The sequence below is a fragment of the Truncatella angustata genome, assembly GCF_020726525.1.
Source record: "Truncatella angustata strain MPI-SDFR-AT-0073 chromosome Unknown BKA67scaffold_9, whole genome shotgun sequence".
NCBI classification, from domain to species: Eukaryota; Fungi; Ascomycota; class Sordariomycetes; order Amphisphaeriales; family Sporocadaceae; genus Truncatella; species Truncatella angustata.
Window position 1 is genome coordinate 952,682 of NW_025763389.1, and position 18,749 is coordinate 971,430.

The 18,749-nt window shown below is 47.0% G+C and overlaps 10 protein-coding genes across 10 annotated transcripts; 4 read left to right on the forward strand and 6 right to left on the reverse strand.

The window, feature by feature from the left end:
- Positions 1-1,140: 1,140 nt before the first annotated feature.
- BKA67DRAFT_417333 (uncharacterized protein) lies at positions 1,141-2,321 on the reverse strand. The gene has a single exon (XM_046096791.1). The coding sequence runs from the start codon at positions 2,211-2,213 to the stop codon at positions 1,344-1,346; it is 870 nt and encodes a 289-aa protein (XP_045953339.1). The 5' UTR covers positions 2,214-2,321; the 3' UTR covers positions 1,141-1,343.
- A 108-nt stretch (positions 2,322-2,429) lies between these two features.
- On the reverse strand, positions 2,430-3,542 carry BKA67DRAFT_525209 (uncharacterized protein; the record flags this gene model as incomplete). Its single annotated transcript, XM_046098644.1, has 1 exon — positions 2,430-3,542. The coding sequence occupies one exon, from the start codon at positions 3,540-3,542 to the stop codon at positions 2,430-2,432; it is 1,113 nt and encodes a 370-aa protein (XP_045953340.1).
- A 109-nt stretch (positions 3,543-3,651) lies between these two features.
- Positions 3,652-4,318, forward strand: BKA67DRAFT_417346 (uncharacterized protein). Its single transcript, XM_046096792.1, has 3 exons — positions 3,652-3,657; positions 3,748-4,050; positions 4,099-4,318. The coding sequence occupies exons 2-3, from the start codon at positions 3,850-3,852 to the stop codon at positions 4,189-4,191; spliced, it is 294 nt and encodes a 97-aa protein (XP_045953341.1). The 5' UTR covers positions 3,652-3,657; positions 3,748-3,849; the 3' UTR covers positions 4,192-4,318.
- Positions 4,319-4,736: 418 nt separating this feature from the next.
- BKA67DRAFT_417357 (uncharacterized protein) lies at positions 4,737-6,004 on the reverse strand. Its single transcript, XM_046096794.1, has 5 exons — positions 5,922-6,004; positions 5,687-5,868; positions 5,479-5,640; positions 5,106-5,428; positions 4,737-5,055 (listed from the first exon to the last, which is right to left on the reverse strand). Exons 2-5 carry the CDS (start codon positions 5,812-5,814, stop codon positions 4,832-4,834), a joined length of 837 nt encoding a protein of 278 aa, XP_045953342.1. The 5' UTR covers positions 5,815-5,868; positions 5,922-6,004; the 3' UTR covers positions 4,737-4,831.
- BKA67DRAFT_417350 (uncharacterized protein) lies at positions 5,871-6,920 on the forward strand. The gene is made up of 2 exons (XM_046096793.1): positions 5,871-6,516; positions 6,562-6,920. Exons 1-2 carry the CDS (start codon positions 6,113-6,115, stop codon positions 6,824-6,826), a joined length of 669 nt encoding a protein of 222 aa, XP_045953343.1. The 5' UTR covers positions 5,871-6,112; the 3' UTR covers positions 6,827-6,920.
- Positions 6,921-8,038: 1,118 nt separating this feature from the next.
- On the reverse strand, positions 8,039-9,079 carry BKA67DRAFT_417417 (uncharacterized protein). The gene is made up of 4 exons (XM_046096795.1): positions 8,860-9,079; positions 8,588-8,737; positions 8,377-8,542; positions 8,039-8,327 (listed from the first exon to the last, which is right to left on the reverse strand). The coding sequence occupies exons 2-4, from the start codon at positions 8,627-8,629 to the stop codon at positions 8,122-8,124; spliced, it is 414 nt and encodes a 137-aa protein (XP_045953344.1). The 5' UTR covers positions 8,630-8,737; positions 8,860-9,079; the 3' UTR covers positions 8,039-8,121.
- A 1,716-nt stretch (positions 9,080-10,795) lies between these two features.
- BKA67DRAFT_500393 (uncharacterized protein) lies at positions 10,796-11,509 on the reverse strand (the record flags this gene model as incomplete). The annotated part of the gene is made up of 1 exon (XM_046097079.1): positions 10,796-11,509. A coding segment is annotated over one exon (714 nt), but the record flags the coding sequence as incomplete, so codon positions are not given.
- A 235-nt stretch (positions 11,510-11,744) lies between these two features.
- Positions 11,745-13,554, forward strand: BKA67DRAFT_595054 (uncharacterized protein; the record flags this gene model as incomplete). The annotated part of the gene is made up of 3 exons (XM_046105117.1): positions 11,745-12,705; positions 12,754-13,284; positions 13,334-13,554. 3 exons carry the CDS (start codon positions 11,745-11,747, stop codon positions 13,552-13,554), a joined length of 1,713 nt encoding a protein of 570 aa, XP_045953346.1.
- Positions 13,555-16,031: 2,477 nt separating this feature from the next.
- On the reverse strand, positions 16,032-16,657 carry BKA67DRAFT_417462 (uncharacterized protein). The gene has a single exon (XM_046096796.1). It carries the CDS (start codon positions 16,492-16,494, stop codon positions 16,219-16,221), a length of 276 nt encoding a protein of 91 aa, XP_045953347.1. The 5' UTR covers positions 16,495-16,657; the 3' UTR covers positions 16,032-16,218.
- A 564-nt stretch (positions 16,658-17,221) lies between these two features.
- BKA67DRAFT_580687 (uncharacterized protein) lies at positions 17,222-18,282 on the forward strand. The gene has a single exon (XM_046103877.1). It carries the CDS (start codon positions 17,326-17,328, stop codon positions 17,935-17,937), a length of 612 nt encoding a protein of 203 aa, XP_045953348.1. The 5' UTR covers positions 17,222-17,325; the 3' UTR covers positions 17,938-18,282.
- Positions 18,283-18,749: the final 467 nt, after the last annotated feature.

The window sequence follows — 18,749 nt, forward strand, 5'->3', positions numbered from 1 at the left end:
CTTCTTTCCGACCGTCGGTTGGTAAATTGATCTTATTTAGAACATACTTGAGTTCTTCGTCGGTCACATCAGCCCAGCGTCCTCGTCGATCGGTAGTAACCGTAGATTCTTCGACACTTTCGACATATGGTTGCTTGTGCCTAGCTGATGATGATTGACCTGCTTCGTCCTCGTTTGCTTCCTGGGGTAGTGCTGATTCACTCGAGGGTTCTGACTCGGGATTACCCGTGCTTGGAGATGGGTCCGAGCTTGGAGTCTCGGAAGCTGGAGGTGGGGTCTTGCCTGGGGCATGAGGGGTTGTGTCTCGAGACCCTGGCGGTGTTAACAAGGACGCCATACTTGCGAACTCAAATAATGAACACGGTCGGTTCAAGGAACTCTTTGCGAATGGCTTTTTAATCGCAATCAGGTTCTGAGGTGATTCAAATTAGCAGCATTTATACTTCGAATTTGTTATAGCTCCGAATACGTGCATATCCTAGGTTGGCATAGCCTTGACAGAAACTGAAAAGGGAAACGGGAAAACTGTAAAATGTAGCTCTGATCAAGCTTGAAGCATTATGGTCTAGCTCGAGGCCATTTGCTGTAAATTCAGATCAAGACAATTGCTCTCTTTCTTCTGCTTTATTAATCGAGGATGGCGGCAGATGTTTATCTGCTCAACTCAAGGAGCAAATTCTGTGCAGTAATACCTTTATCCCACTTGCTCAGACGGTTAAGTAAAGTAATCATGTAACCAAGACTATGTGCGCTGCAATATTGTTACTGTGTCCGAGGATGCTAGGGTCACAAAGAGCATAACATAGTGGTTCTTGTAACTGGACCTTCGTCTTTGGTTCTGCCGTTTTCTCTACGCTAATAGTACCATAATTGACTATCTCTACTGTAACCAGCGAACTTTTGTGCTGCGAAATGTGTGCATCTGTTTGACTGTGCCGTCATAGCTTTCTTGGCGTGGTCGAAACCCTGATATGCTTAACATATCGCCATCTTGGATAGATGAGGCTTGACTCCTGCATGTTGTCGCACGTCAAGTGGGATTCAACCAGTAGGCGTATCGATCAGTGAGATACGGGGCAACGGGTACGGAACTCTATTAGTGGGATTCAACATTGCGACGCTATAGATGTGATCTGTTATGAGATGATTGATCAACTATTTCTCTACCGTATACCTCAATTTTAAATGTGCTTAGGACTTTAACCATGGGTTTATATCACATAGTACACAGGGCATGCTTAGAAAATCAATTTATAAAGGGGAGAAAAAAAGGCGATACTGTATAAAAAAAAGTAAAAAAAAGGATCCACCTCTACTTGTATAATATGGACCACTCGTTGAAATTACTGGCCGCCAGTATAACGAGGAATGTCCCATAGAGGCTTAGGTTTGATTTCGCCCTTCTCATCCTGCTCTAACTTGATACGACGTTCCGCATCACCAATCACTGGTCCTGGCGTTGGCTCGAGATGGTCATTGCTGTTCTTATGCTTTGCTCTCTTACCAAATAGCTGCTCATCTGCTTGCATTACCAATTCCCTGAAGCTGTCAAGTTTCCGCTTTTCAGGGCGCGGAATTGAATTGTCGCCCACAGACAACCGTGCAACTCCATCAATTGGCAATGACGGTGGCGCGAGATCTTCTCTCCTGGCCCATGGCGAAAATAAGGGAGGGGCGGTGTCGGGAAAGACCGCCATTCTCTTTACTCTAGGTTCTTCCTCGCCGTCGCTTTCACTAAAGCGTTTTCGCTTTAAGTGTGAAGACTCTTCCCCTCGTTGGTTTTTGGTTGACAATCTCTTCACTCTGGATCCTTCTCCATCTTCACTTTCATCCGGCCGTTTTCGCTTCAATGCGGGATGGCGGTTTGTGAAGTTGTTGCTTGCGAGGAATGCTGCCTCACCTAAGCCCGGTGACAGCAGGGTCGGTACCATCGTCGAAATAATGAAGCATTCATCCTTTGAAAGATAGGCGTTTTGGAAGACATTGTTGTTGTGTCGAAAGCTTGAGATTTCCTTTTCAAGGAGATCCCAGACTTCCTGCAAGGCTTGAATAGCTAGTTTGATATCATGCGTTGGGGTATTACACATGATGTCGTGAATAGATGATGGATGCGTACCAGCGAGGATTTGCTTGACAGCAGCACCTCCCACTGCGGTACCATGTTTGCCGGACGTCCAGAGACTGATAAGGGCCATTCCTAGCAAAGGGGACATAACTAAAGAAGATGAGAAGCACTGCTTCTTCTATTCTCTTAACTCTGCTACGATTTGACTCACACAAGGAGAATGTGGCAACGGCAGATTCATGGGTATATATTATGAGGCATAGAGAATTGGACACCAGTATGTTGAATGGGGAAACAAAAGCATGTTTTCAGTTAACTGTAATGTGACACTAGCTATCAGACCCATACGACCATTTTTCTGGCACTACCAGAAAGTCGAAATTTCAAGGGGCCACGGAAAAGTGTCTGTAGCTAAGAAAAGCCTTAGAAGGCGAACGGAAAAGGCGTTCAGCTGATACGTTTCTGAGTGAGTGGTTGTAAGTATCCCATCTCCACGAAATTGAATACCCGGGAGCTGATCACGCAAATGTCCAAAAAACGATTCCCAAGAACCTTGAGTAAATGTAATTTCCGACAAAGACAGAGATATCAGCCCATGGCGGTAAACAAAATCGAGGAGCTCCTCCTCTGATGTCCAGATACCATGAAATTCGACGTGGCATAAATCGGAAAACTGTATGTTTGATAGGGGGAGCTTTCGTTCATTGGGACAGCCAACCAATGCTGGCCGAAGCCTCATATGGGTCAAATGAGGGAACGAAGCCAGGAACCGTGAAATGTGTTCCCCCAGGTAGGCAGTGGTGAGCAAACCAATCACTTCTAGACTTAAAATGCCCGAGAACGATTCGTGCAAATCAAGGCCACTTGTATCCAAGCAACCCTCAAGTGATAGTGTCGTTAAATGTCGCATCGAATTGAGAACCGTGGAGAATTGGGTCAGGATACCATTGACGTTCCCATGAAATGAAGGGACAATTTGAATGCGATCTTTCAGTGAATTGTAATGGCTATTTCGTGCAGAGCCCTGCGCTCGTGTGTGTACATCCGCTAGGCAGAGGCTCTGAAGTTGCGAGAACTGGCCCACAAGGCCACAAAACTTTGCGGAGTTGTCGCCGAAGTGCCGTGATAACTCTGTACGGCTGAATCGCGTGTACTGTTCAAATGTCTGAGTGTCGTTGTCGTGGTAGCGCAGCCTCAAAGAATGGCCGCGCCACGCCGATAGCGATAAGGTCAAAGGCCACGTGCCCTGGTACAAGGTCAAATGCTTGGTTGCCCCGATGCTGCCGTATGGAGACTGCAACAACGATTCAGCCTGATGCAAACATTCAGATGTGTTCAGAATCTGAACACGTTCAAAGAGGACGGGGAAGGCTGCGACGGCGCAACGTTTTTCGACCAACCGAAGTTGACAGACGTCAGCAGCGGTGGGCAGCTGTTCAGCTATGGCTGTCAGGATTTCTTGTGGCAAGCAGTTCATGCTGGTTTAATTTTAGACTTTTCCAACTTGCCTAACCCTCCAGGGATCTCACTCGCTCTTAAACAGTTGCACTTCAACAGTTTTCAGTTTTCAGCTTTCATTCGACACAAGTCACGTTAGTGCATGTTTTACATATTTCTTATTCACCCGTGATAATGCATTTATAATAAAACAAGCTCCTTCTCTAATCTGTGCGCATGACAAGACACGTTCATAGAAGGGATCAAGGGTGCTGTCTCGTCTAGAAAGCCGATATTCCATTTCTTCTGTTAACCACGTTACGCACCTACTGTTACCCCCAACTATTATGGAGCGACGAGAAGCCAAAGTTTGTCGCAGGGCTCTGCTTGCGCGAGCGCGCAGAAGGCGCCAGACACTATTCAAGAAAGCAGACGAATTGCGTTCAGAATGCGATGCAGAAGTTTATATTGTGATTCATAAGCACGGACGCTTCTTCACTTACACATCAACCGATAACCCTGCGTGGCCACCTTCAAAGGAGCATATTGTACGGCCCTCCAAACTATAAATGTGGTAATCCTCTAACACATAACAGGAGATGAGTTATCCTCTACCAATTGCTATTGGCCCATCGTCACAAGAAGTGGCTGTGCTAAGGACTCGTCGCCCGGGGATTGATGAGGAATGAAAGGAGAGACATGATTGGTTATTTCAAACCTAGTAATATAAACAACTATTGTTTGCCACGTTCTATTTGCTCCACTATTGGGTTACACAACTGTCCTTGTTTGTAACCTGCGATCCAGACATTGAATCCACCTGTGTAACGCTATCGTTGAAGTCCTCTGATGGTGTTTGGTCGGCGAAGCGGAATTCTTCAACACTCATGGCCTTTGGTGTGTGCTAACTTGTCAATTTGGCCCAATATTGGAGTTGTAACATCATACCGGAGATTGAGCTTCAGCAACAGGAAGCTGAGCATTACGCAAGAATGTTTCGAGCTTGAGTTGCAGATTGTGTACTTCGAATAATGAAAGAATAGATTTTCTAGGACTTTGGATATTCATAGCCACAACTTTAAGTTTTGGGGTATTAGTGACCCGAGGATCAAAAGACGAGTTCTTGAGCATGTTAGACATGATGAGTTTGGAAAAATTGAGTAAAATTATACGCGCTGGTGAACAACTAAATTGCAACTATGACAACCCTGAACCACTGTTTATAAATACAGAAAAACACTTGCGACAGGCGAAATTATCCAGCAAAAGATTCGGTGTAGGGATGTTAGTCCTAAACGATAAGCAATGACCATGTGCTTACATGTCATTCTATTCTGGATCGTGCAGTAGTGTTGCAAAGGCATGTAGTGATATAAAGAACACAACGACTCCATATGCCATACCAGGTATATTCTTGCGAGTACCGGCGGTGACAGGCAAAAGGGACGGAATGGTACTATCTTGAGGTGTCCCCGAGCTGACTGCAGAGCCGGAGGGGGCAATTGTGATTGAGTCGTTGGCAATTAATCGCAAGGATTTGGCGCCTGTCGTTTCTGCAGAAGTATCAGACATGTAACGTTATGCTTGGGAACGAACGAGGTACCAGGTATGTAGGCTGAGGTGGTCTGGATAGGGATCCCGGAACACCTTGCATGAGAGGCGTTCGAGGATATCCACGGCGCGCCTATTTCTCTTGGAGTGTTGGTTGGTGCCATAAACGACGAGGTGGTCGTCACGACGATCAGTGATCTGAGCGTCTGGACGATTGTACTGGACGACTCAATCTCAGTCAACAAGGATGTGCTAGTTTCCAGGATCTCCCTGACACAAGCAACTTGTCCTGCCCAGTCTAGCTTCATTGACTGATCGGCAACACCATCAGATATCATAGCTTGACTGCAGGTTGGAACCTGCCCTGCACATTGCCTGTAACTATGATGAGTGGAGCGATATCACAAAGCTAAAGGGGTGGGTACCATATAATGGTTGCGTTTCCGGAAGTGATTCCCAGCGGTACCAAAAATGATACCAATTCTGCGCCCGCGCATTGAACTGATGGGAAGGAAAACCGCAGTGGGAGAGACAGGTCCTCGAAATAAATGGAAGCTTGGCATTGGACAGAAACGTCTCGCTCGATGCTGAGAATGTTAGCCTAGATCTATACTGGGTTCGTCGTGAACAAACATAATGGATACCTCGGATATGCCAGCCTGTAACTTGACTGGCGGCTCCGAAAGACACACAGATGGAAAGCCACTAAGACATAGTGCTGGCGCAGCCAACAATGAAATGACGACGGCAAATCTAAACATGGTATTGGCGTCAACAAGGGTATCGGCGTGACTTGATGAATCTAATGCTACGGACTGGTCACTTTTAAGTATTGCAAGGACACCAAAATAAGTTGAAGAAGGCTCACAGCTTGGCGACAGGCCTATCTTAGCGTCTCCACAGATGTAACAGGGATATAGTACAGGAACCAGAAAACCGAATTCCTGCAAGCGTACTTCACTGTATACTGTAAAGCCTACTTAAATTCCAAGGCATGCTTACTCTTGTCTTTAGCCATCGGTCTGACCTTATTATTGCAAAAGTCAAGCGACAGCATACATGCACTTACAAGACTTGCCCCTAGCAGAATCAAACATGTCCGACTGCCACTGCCAGAATTACAAGACGAAAGACATGAACGCTTCCAGTAGTATGCGTTCGGAGGATTTTTCCATATTCGGCGGAAGTTCCATCCGTGATAATGAGAGGAATGACACTCAGATTCCGCCATTGGGTATGTCTGGACCAAATCAGCTCGCAAACCATTTCACTGCATCAAACACGGGTTATGACAATTGGCTTTTCGGCCAAGAGCACAATGGTGGATCACATCCTTACTGGAAGAACAACACTGAGATGGACTTGGACCCTTTGAGGCCAACGGCGACTCCCTCCAGGGCGCAGAAGCCTTCGCCGATGAGTTTCTCCATGTGGCCTGAGCAACCACCGATTAATTCGCAGAAGTAAGATTTGCTGTACCTTGTCTGAATGACACGCTGACCTGTTAGTGGATTGTTGGTGTTATGTTCACGACTAGACCACTTGGAATCTGCGATGGCGCAAACACGGCTAAATGTTGTAAATGTGGAGCTTGGAATAAGATCGCTCGGCGAAGAGCTTCTGCAAGCAAGACGCGATCGGGAGCAGAACGCCATCGCGATCGAGAAGCTCAAGAATGGACTGGAAAAATTCATGTCCCATGTTATCAGCCGGCTAGAAAGAGAAGAGGACACGGCAGGAGCGGATGAGCCTGAACCTGTGTTGATCAGCTAGATACCCTGTAGAATAGAGACGCTAGCAGAAAACAGTATTGATCCCAGCCTGCTCACAACTTACTGCTTTCGGGAAGATGTGGAGCAACGAGTGCCCAAGCAGGTATAAATGAGGAGTTGCCTTCCCCACAGCGAACCATTCTGTCGGGAAGCCTTTGAACGCAAAAGTACTTTCGGGCCGTACAACAATGCAGGACAAAGCACTTCCGTCACTACCCTTGCTGACACCAAGCCACGCATATGTACCATACCACGACGCGCGTGAGATGATGGAAACTATTAGCTCCCTTCAGCAAGAAAACGGCCTTCTCCGTCAGGAGTTGGCTAGAAGCCGTGAATCTCTACGCAAGGAAAAGGATCATATCATGTCCGTTTTACAGGAACAGAATAGAGACTATCAACGAAGAATAGACCAGCAGAACCAGCATATAGCGAATATTGCCCGCACAATCCGAGAAGTCTTTGCTTCTTATCGCCACGAGATAAGAACCGAACAGGACAGACGACAAATCCTTGGTACTGGGGAGGAAAACCAGGTTTACAGGTCGCTTGAAGGAAATCATGAGTCGTTGATCTAAGCGCCTAAGCGGATACTGTGCCCCTGCTTGACGAAAAGAGAAATCAGCTCAATAAGTCAAGGTTTCCCGTTGCATAAGTTTTGCGCCAATAGTGCTTTGCTGTCTAGACTACGAAGCGAATCACGGCTGCATTAGTTTGGGGAGCTGCCACGAACCACCGCGCGTAGACAGTTGCAGAAGACAGATAACGTAGAGCAGAAACAAGAATACTGCTTGTACCAAGTCTTTCTACAGTATCGCGCTATTCGATAAAGTGGGTGCGTGCATTCATGATGCCTGTCAACGGTGATTCTAGGATTTGTGCGAGTGGAGTTCGGGGGCACTAGCCGGGTATTCCACTGCATGCCATGTATAGCAACCTTTCCTGCACATACGCGCTAAAAATGCGCCTAATCGCTTAGAGCGGCGAGGTGTTGGTGCGCAAAACTCCTTAGTGCCCAGCATGCTGTCACGGTCACATGACTGTTAGTTCGTGCCCATTGTGTGCTGGTTGGTACTGCCTACAGATGGTAGTTCGTAGCACGAAAGGAGAAGGATGTTTCCTCTTCCTCCCTAGCGCACCAATATCTACAATAACAGTACCTTACACATGCGCTAAATTATTTAATAGCTTCGCGACTGGTGATATGGCAAGCGGCACAGCATTACTCATTTTTGAGAGAAGAAATATGAACTTGTGTTCTAAGCGTATCTTTCTATTTGGAGCCCTGCTAAGTAACTATGCGAACTCATAGATCCATATTGCTTCTACAACTTCACGACCTGTGTCCATAATCTCTACTTTCTGCAATTCGTCATCGATAGTACCACGAAGAGATGTGCGGCATATAGGACAGGTCAAAATGACAGCTTGGCCCAACTTTGCCTGGTACGTCGCTTGTGCGTCTAATGTTTGAACAACGCATTCGTCACAAAACATATGCCCTAGACCTCAGTCAGCCTGGCTTGCATTAAGATGCTTTTGTAAGCTTACCGCAAGGCTTGAGAAAGGTGGAGTGCTCTTTGGAGTCCAAACAAATGCAGCAAGTGTCTTGATAGAACAGACGTTTTATGCTCTGCTTAGATCTTGCCTGGGGATGATCGTGTGTTTGGCACAAGCCTTCCATAGCAAAAGTATCAGCACATTTGCCACATGTCATCTAAGAAGGTCAGCTATGACTGATAAGCGAAAAAGTCATACTTACGCATCCGCAAAAGACGAGAAAATAACATTCATTGTCCTTCATTGCATCATGGCACTGTTGGCATTGGGGTGCAGGCTCAGTTAGGTCAATGACATTGTGATCACGGAGCTTCCGGTGACCAATGTATATCACGTCTAAGGTGTCGGGAGACTGTCGACAATCATGGTAAGCTGATTTGGCCATGTTCAATACAAAGGCACAAGGAATGAAATTTGTATGTGAAAGGCAGGAGGAAGAAGCTGGGGAATTGAGAAAAAGAAGGGAATTTGTACCTTAAGTAGTCATTAGAATGATCACCTACAACTCCTCATGTGACTGCTCGTTCAGAGACGGGCCCTGTTGTGACGGCCCAAGTACATTTTCTGCGAAAGTCAAATCGGGGCCAGCCGAGTAGGAAGTATAAATATTGTTCTGTACAGGGAAAAGATCGTGTGTAGGCATAGTGCGGCCTCTCAAAGGTGAGCGAGCTCTTGATCGAGGTCTCCGAGTCTGTACGATTGGAGTCGCCAAATCTAATCTCAGTCTTTTGACCTGACGGGAACTGCTTCGCCGAACTTGGATGGAATTTTCCTGATCGACTTCTCTTTGCCGCTTCATACGACGTATCGGAGCAATAGTCGTCGTCGTTGCTATACCGTCCGCTTCACTAATATCACCCTCATCATCAGTGCCTTCAAACAAAGCCTCTTCCTCAAGTATCCTGTTTATAGTAGGAGATTGAACAGGCGAGACCTGCTCCGCTACTAAGGCCACATTGTCGAGAACATCTGGTCTTCCGGATGATATTGCTGCTTGAGTACTCAGCGGCAAAGCTGATGTCATGGTGGCACTTTCCATGGAAACTTGGAAAGAAGCTGCACCAACAGCATCATCAATGACTGTCTGCACCTCGGGTGATAATAGTTGGGTTCGTCTGTCATTCAAATTTGGTAAAGTTATCTTGTTGATGCCTTGTCCACGTCGCGGCAAGGTGAAGTTGAAAGTAGAATTAAAGCCAGACATGCGTGCAATGGTGCCGGGTGACTGACCCAATGAGCCTCCAGCGCGTGGGACTATTGCCCAACGTCGCTCCTTTCGAAGTCTGGCACGAGTTGGGTTCTTTGGTTCAGGGGCCTGAGGTTTGAACGAATTCCTAATCGGGTTGTCAGTCATATCAACATTTTCGTCCTCGACTTCTTCAATATCCGAGAGCTGCCCTGCTACCGGCTCGTCATTGTCCCTACGGGGTTCAAGGCTTTGTGCATATGACACGGATGAATCAGGCGCCTCACGTGCTGGGTCACTTGGCACATCAGCCATGCCGATGTCCTGCTGCAATGAAATTCTATCTGCAGCCATCCCAGATACATCGTTGTGAGGCGAGCCTATAGTATGGAATGACTCGAGGTTACAGAAAAAGGCTTGCAAGATATCGCGAAGAATAAAAAGAGGAGATGGCACGTCAGTTTTCTCTGGTGGCCGAACTATGTTGGCCAAATATCCGTTCGCCTTGAGTGAAAGATATGAACTTGTGAATGGGCGGCCACATCTCCACTGTGCAAGTTTGCCGTTGATCGGTTCTAGCGACACGTTCTGAGACTGATTTTCGAGGCGATTCAGGCCTTCTCGAATCCTAGCATTCTCAAAACCTTGGCTAGAGGCAAGCTTGAGAAAAGAATGAACCCGATGGCTGTCCACAAAAGCAGCCATTGATACTCCTCGCGAATCCTGTCGAGGGCTCACGGAAGACAGTCTGGGGAAATGCCTTATCGCCGCCAACAGCAGATGAACATAGCAGATCATGAAGTCCGTGTTTGGAATCTTTCGAAAAATGCCATCATCCACTTCCATCACCGGTCCAGCGGGGATCCTCCAATCGAGTGAAAGGCTCTGATAGAGCGACAGCTTCTTTCTCCCAGTTGATTTCTTTTCCAGTAGCAAGTCTCGTAAGATACGTATTCCGACCGAGACCAGTTTCATATTCTCATGAAAAGACTCAATGCTGGGAATCACACCTTTCAATGAAAGAATTCGTTGTTCCACTTGTTTGCGAACCTGCATATTGGCGACCTTACTGAAGACAACTTGATCCTCAAATAGCTGCTTGATCGTGCTTCTGTCTGAAGCGCTGGCGATGGGCGCCCGCAACTGAAATGCGCGGACAGTGATGAGGTCGACACCTTGTTTCACTTCCGGGATACCGTCTGTGATGAATGACCATGTGCTGTAGATGTGCTCAAAATTCCACTTGATGTGTGAGTCTGCATGCAGAGCAAGATGTTTGTGGATGTTGCCCAGTTGAAGTCCTCCTAGCATGCCGGGGAATTCCAGCAAAGCGTCTAGAGCTGTGACTAGGGAGCTGCGTTGCAGAAGCCCGTTGAGACTCACTTCCTTACATGGCGTAAGCCGGCTCCTGACCTCAGCAAGCCTAGATGTGTCATTCGCTTTTGTATATTTCCGAACCAACCGATAAATCTCTCCATCGGAGTATGCACTTTCACAGGCAGAAAATTCTACTGCATCCTGAACGTGACTTTCATGCCGAGGACTTTCGAACGATAAGATCGCAGGGAAGGAGACCCAATTCGCCTTTGCACAATAGAGTCGTACAGCCCAAACAGCGTTCTGGCTCAGTGCGGTTGCCGCTGCGATACGATGGCGACCTCTAAAATAGGCAATTGTGCGGTTCGACAATAAAGGATACGCGTTTCGCTCCAACGTTTCGTATAGGCTCTCTTTCGTGGTTTGTAGCGCATTAAGTATGCTGGCCAGATCTTCGTACGTGATAATTCCGTGCACTTGATGATTTTCGCCATTTGAGTTGCAGTTAGCTTTACGGAATCGTCGAACAAGACGATCGACAATGCGGTCGTCTATTTGTCTGCCCTCCCCATACGGCACTAGACAATTGAGAGGACAGCGGATGACGCCGACTAGCTCCATTCTAGTAGGCACGTGACTAGCAGTTAGCGATTGATTTGCCGCCCAGCAGGCGCGGGGGAGAATTCTCGTAAAGTTATTGTACCAAATCACTGGGCAAATTGAACCGCACGAAAACTGAAAACCGATTTCCTGCAAATTCGACGTAAAACCTGGCCCGCAGTGTATGTCGTCTCCGAAGTATAAGCACATACGAATATGACAACGCAAGCGATGGCCCGGAGGGCATCAAACCGCAATGGAGCCGTGGCTGGAACTGCGATCAGGTGCGCCAGGCCTTGACGGACCATTTCTTCTGGAGCGCCGACTTGGCTATCAAATATTCGACGAACGAGCTGAGCAGCCAGATGTGTTTCTTGCCATTGGAGGCAAAACCAAGAGGCGTTTTCTGCGGCGTCTGCGGGCAGGACCTAGTGTCAAACACAACGGGGTCATTATAGAAGAAATTCTTAGTTCCACGATCCTGCTCGATTGCGAATTGCACGATTCAACGCTTCCCCGAATTAAAGCTGAACCATACATAGAGAGTTGTCCCCGACATCACCTATTGACGACGACAATCTCCGACATCAGTACACCGCAAGAAATCGCAAGATGTGCCTTCGACTTCGTGTGGCAAGCACTGGTTCCATTCAGCTCGACCATTGTAGTGTTCATGGACGACTTAGGCGGGCTGGTACAATTGAGTGATATTTTAGCTACATGGGCAGCGCGACCTACACAATCCCAGCCCAGAATTGTCGTCCTTCACGATGCTCAGCTCCGCGTTAATCAAGGACACTTCGAAACGATGGTGTTAAGGAAGCTTGGTGCCCGACTGCTACAGCTCGAACTGTTAGGCTCACCGAGGCGGCGGCGAATGCCATTTGAGAGTGTGCATTTTCTGCCCATCAACAATGCATCCGCTGTAGATATCCTTTCTCACATCGATCGAGCATCGGCCATACGTCGGAAGATGGGTCTTGCTTTCCGCTCACAACACCTTACAGACCTCCTGCATCAGTCAATTAAACAATTTGCAGCAGCCGAACCAGCTCCCTTTGATCTTTATACCACAGCAAGAAGATGTAATCCTGTATCCAAAAGCTTAGCTTCGAACATTACCCATTTCCTAGCTATCAGTCGAAATCTTCATTTTGACAGGCCATCTGTTATAGCCTCGGCGTTGGTGCTTGATGCCTTGCCTCCGGGGATGCACGGTAAGGATGTTATTGTCTTATACCAGAAAATGCGCTAAAGCCAAGTAGCATTCCTTCCTGGCTCTATGTTTGATCATTTTTATCATGACATTCTTGCCTCGGTCGACGCGGCCCTCGGCTTGTCTCTATCTGCCTCTACACGTGCCCGATTCATCCAACTCGTGGAGGAGAGGCGAGACAAGTCTACACATGTGCAACATGTTTCCTTCATCGCGAAACAGCAGGGTCTCTGGATGAATTGTCAATCCACTGAGATCTGCCTTGTCTGCCTGGCTCGTCCACCCAGAAGACGTCTGTCATGTGGGCATCGTCTATGTGATGCCTGTGTGATCATGTGTGAGCTGGTGCCTTTGCCTAGTGCTGACTGGCCGAGAGATTATTGTCCACTCTGCCAAAAGAAGAATAGTATCGAACTTATTCTGCGACCTGCCACCGCTGGCGTTCGAGCGCTCAAGTTGGGAGGAACGCTTCAATCAACAGCTGCTATGGTTGACTTCCTCCGACAGCTGCAATATCATATCGGTCTACCCTTACACGCTCTTCGTAAACAATTTGACATGGTGATTGGATCAGATATAGGTATGAACCGCCTCTTCCCGATGAGTGGCTCTATTTACATGGACAAAAGGCGTTTTCTTTGCTCAGACTATCTTCCTCGAGGGCTGGACGATAGCGGAGAGCGGACATCATGTCAACAAACTAGCCGAACCTAACCTGACGAAGCGTTCAACCATCTCGTTCGGCAAAGGGCTTGAATGGGATCTGGAAACGACACGGCTCTTTAACGAACTTGACGTGACGTTAAAAGTCAAAGACATGATCTATTCCAACACAAATAACACAGATTAGTAAGCGAATTTTTCCAGCGTGATGTGATAATATTAATCCGCTTTTAGCTTGAAGAGGAGCCATTCGACCGATGTAACCATTCACTGCAATGGTGACAAATTTGAGTCTCAGTATATCTATTCTATCGCTGATCGCATGATAGCCTCTTTATTTTATATTGAGCTGCTTCAGGTGCCTAATTTTCACTCAGCACCAGAAGTACTCTACTTACGTCTGCGGTGCCGCGTGCCGACTGGGTTGCCTCTTGTGACTCTTCTCTATAGGTTGCGACTAGCGCAGGTATCCATGATATATCAGACGGCCTCTTCCAAATGTACAGAAGAGCAGCTTATTACGGTCGAATCATTGGAACGATGTAAAGCAGGCAGGATATTTTCTCGGTTGATCAAGGTCGAAGTCATGTCTTACCGGACGAGACTTGACGTAAAAATCCGGGCCAGGGGCTATAGGCCATGCAACATCAGTAATTGTCCTTATATCTTGAGGGAGCTAGTACGAGACAGTAAGCTTGACTGTGTGTTCGGTCGAGAGGATCACCAGGTGGTTACAGATGAGTTCTTGGCAACGGAAATTGTGACGGAAGAAATGGACAGACTACAAGAGACTATGGGACACTTGATGAAGGGCATCAGGTAGGCCGTAGCTTAATTGTATACATGCGCAGTACCTATGGCTACCAGAGAACCCCTTGTTGGTATTGTACTTGAGTTACAGAGCTCCAGCGCCGGCTCGGATGTGAGCATCATACCGATTAATACAAGTGTACCATAAGCATTTGGAATTATCTCTTTGTGCAGACTACCTGCTCTGGTCGCTAACTGTGGGGATCGCGTGGCACAACATTCTGTACAATACAAGATGAACACTCTCACTGCACCAGACCCATAATGATGATCTATTTCCATTAGGAACAGACAAGAGGGACTTCAATGCTAGTACTTGCGCACTCTCGAATACGAGCTGTGTATGACGAAACTAGCGACATGCACCATACGAGTCATGGAGGAAATGCTGTACAAGCTACCAGAATAGAGACACAAGGATGCACCGGACCACTATCACTCAATCAGGGGACTCTGTAGCGCATAGGCGACGCTAAGGTGCTAGCATACTACTGTAATTGTGCTCTTACCGCTGGTGGCGTAACAGTTCGTACTAAGGACTAACACAATGTGGGTTCGTAGCACTAGCCGTCCAGACTGTCGGGTCGTCGTTCATTGGGCTAGAGCTGGGCCGACGCTGCCTGCTTGTGTATTCTGTTGAGCTACGCAGTGAAGGCATTGGGAGGTGATTCAAATTTACTCCAAAAGTTGGATGTCATGGCATGTGGACTTGTGTCGATCAGTGCAACCGCGACACCCTGTCCGGACTTTTCAGCTCTGGATTGTCAACGTGATCCGGAAAGCTAGCTTGTCACATCCGTCACCAGTGGCACTGAAACCAGTTTACTGTGGAGGTTTCGGCAGCACTCCGGGCCTACTCGCAACTTTCAAGGACAAACCTTACATCTGACCGTTGCACAGCTACGATTGCATGAATGAATCTGTACGAAGCCATTGTCTGGAGATGTGCGGCGCCACATATTGTACCGGTTTAATCCTTGACATGAATGGATCGGATTTGCCACGGGTCCACCCTGGCGCAATATGCATTCATTGGCTCATTTTGACTTCGTCTACTTGACGGCAATCAGCCTCGGGTCTGGTTTCACCAACAACTGCGCGCTTGGTTTGGGTTGATGCAGTTGTGTCGCGCGACAACGGATAGTACCATGGTCGGCAAAAAGAGTGCGATGGCCTTCGTCCTGTAGTGAATGAGTGATGCATAGTCTGTGTGTTGAGATGTTCTATCCTTTATTTCCCCACAATGCACTGGGCCTCACTCTGGCAAAGAGCCCATGCTGCCTTGCATGATCACCTTGTGATATTATACCCCTCGCACATGCTTTCATCTGGTATTGTATCAATGTAGACACGAATAACAGCGAGGTCTTTAAAATGGTCTAAAGATGTGACTAACGATTCTTGAAGAGCATAGAATTCGCTACGTTGCATCTTGGTGTAGATTTGTAGGGTGAGAGCCCGAAATTCGTAACAAATATATAATGCTACTAAGATTACGCATGCTGGGAGTAGTTCTTCACCTTGAAAATCTCTTTAGGTAAGCTTTTAGATTTACTTAATCCAGTACGATAACTCATATAAAAAAGGCATTGACAGAGCTTTTAATAACTAACGTAGAACTTTTACGCCGTAACGATCTTCGTGAAGAGCTTCACCGTAAATAATCTCAATAATGCGTGGTGACTCGATGGCCTCTACGGAGTACGGCGCTTGATAGTTAAGCTAAATTATAGTGGGCCAGTTATATTGAGGCACTAAGAGACACCTATATATGCACTACGTAAGTGCACACGAAAGCCAGTGACTAGGTACTTTGAGCCTCCTATTTAGGCCAACGCACGAACTGATCACAAACGAAGTTTTAATCAAATGAGGGATGAAAATTTCTATCAAGTCAAGAAACTTGGGCTAATGAATTGATGGCCTTCCATACTGTTTCTATCAAAGCTGATACCCGTTGACCCTTTAGACACAGCATTTGTTCTCTCACGCACTAGGTGAACTATAGCGACGAGCTTTAGTTACCATTGTCGAGCAAAAGTCATCTACCCACGCCCTCTAACTCAGATAATGACGTATAACCAACTATATCAGCACATCTTTTACAGTAGTGAAGATTGTATCCTATCTGGATCATTCCGAGGGATTCAAGGTCATCTGTAGAAGTTGCTTCCACCAATTTTGCGCACTTCAAGCAGCGTAGGATTTTGAACGAGGTGGTTGAAGAAGCAGATGGCAGCACCACGTAAGACGGTGTTGATGAAGCGTCAGAAGGTCGTGTGTAGCTGAACGTTCCGTTGTTCGAAGCTGCCATCATGGTAGATGCTCGAAGTGATGATTGTATTCCTGGCTGCACTGATAGCGACTATAACGGCAGCAATCGATGGAGAGCATATATGTGTTCTTTATCTGTAATCACAAGCTTTACTCAGCAATAGTAGAAAAGGAGAATAACTACGAAACGTACCTTCCTTCAAAAACTAGTAATAACAAATAAATGCAATTATATCGGCGATCGAGTGACATTAACACCACTGGAGTCCTAGCGAGTAGTGTATCACGCTAGGGCGCGCAATTCAGTTTACAGAATACTGAATAAGGTCTTTTGCAAACATATCATTTTCGAAGACATCCGACCAATTGCTGGTTCCGGATTGTAGGCTGACAACGTAATGCTGTTTAAGAAATATGGTAAACGGAATCCAGATTTCCTTCCGACACTCGTGGATCAGAATGAGCCGCTAATTGGGTGCTAGAATCTGGTCAAAATCTAGGACCTTTTTCATGACATGCTGAACAGAAACCAAAAAAAAGAAAACCAGAAAACCTGACTTCGCTTAGGCACAAACATTTAGAACTTCTCAGCGCACAAGTCTTGGCAATCGCAAATTTGGTATGACTATGGCCACGCGGGGATCCATGTCATAGATCAAATCCGCAGAACTTTGACTCTTTGTGCATGTATTCATTTAGCACATGGGTGAATCGCTGTGTTGCTATTTCAGTTTTCAGTTTTCAAAGTCAACTAAGTACAAAAACAACTTCTTTCGATACATTCTAAGATGTATAAATATCTCAGGTAAGGAGAGCATGGTCCAGCCTGCGAGGATTGATTATAGATCTTTCGTCACTTTTCCTTATCTATACCATGGACTCCTCAAACGATTTGATGTCACCACTCTCCCTACAGGCGTGCCCCCAACTGTCTGATCGACAAGACCTGGTGCACCCCACACAAAGTGCACCTACGAGACGACAGTGCTCCAATGCCCCTCAGAAGACTAAACAAGCACAACCTACTATGGAAGTGCTAGCCGAAAACCTTCTTGTAACAACACCAGCACTGCATATTGCCCAGAACTACAGTCTGATGATGGAAACCTGGATTCGATTGGAGAGAGCTGCAGCTTTCCCAGCCAATATCTCTAGCACTGACCCTCGAGTAAGCAATGCTTTCGAGATTGCCATGAGGGCTATCAATAGCGGTGATATTATTTCCAGATTGGGCTATTGTTCATTGTTGAAAGTCTTCTCTTCCCTTGAACTGCTGATCAAAAGCGAGCGGAGGCTGGGTATACATCCCGCAGAGAAAGACACCAAAATTGCCATAGACAGGTTCAGGGCCATCTCAGGAGAGCATAACTGGCCTAGGTCAGCAGTCATAGAATTAAGACGAAGGGCGAGACGTTGGAAGTACTTGGCAGGTCCATTAGTGTTTTTCCTCATGATATATTCCGAGAGGGTAGAACCCATCGTGTAAGATATTCACCGTAGTTTCTACGACTACGCTAACAGCCTTTAGCACACATTCAGCACGTATGAATGAGCCTGCGTTGCGATCACTGGCAGCCAGCGCGATCGCAGCGATTGGAGCGATCAATCCCACCATTCATAAAGTCTTTATAGCGTTTCAAAAAATCGTGGACGAAGAGGTTGGATATGGGATCAAATTCGACCGCGAGCAGGTTGAAAAGGACGTGATTAGAGAGTTGCAACTATGAAGTAGCGACAGCCAAATGGATTACCTGATGGACTTTGAGCACGGACGTAATCAACGTACAACTTCAAGTTAACAACGAGACAGCTAAATATCAGGGAAATCTACTACACTGCTTTATAATTTCGAAGCCTAATAAGAAAATTATGCATTGGAATACCGTAGCAAGGAGGATCCTCGATCTAGCTCGCCGGCAATGCACCGCACGAGAATAAGCGCCTATCTAGCACACTAGCAGTCCCCTAAGCAGAAAGGGTCCCCAAGCAGGAAGGGTCTCCAAGCAGGAAGGGTCCCCAAGCAGGAAGGGTCTCCGAGCAGGAAGGGTCCCCAAGCAGGAAGGGTCTCCAAGCAGGAAGGGTCTCCAAGCAGGAAGGGTCTCCGAGCAGGAAGGGTCCCCAAGCAGGAAGGGTCTCCGAGCAGGAAGGGTCCCCAAGCAGGAAGGGTCTCCGAGCAGGAAGGGTCTCCAAGCAGGAAGGGTCCCCAACCAGGAAGGGTCTCCGAGCAGGAAGGGTCTCCAACCAGGAAGGGTCCTCATATAGCACAAGCGCCGTTCTAGCACCCTGCACGTATTAAAC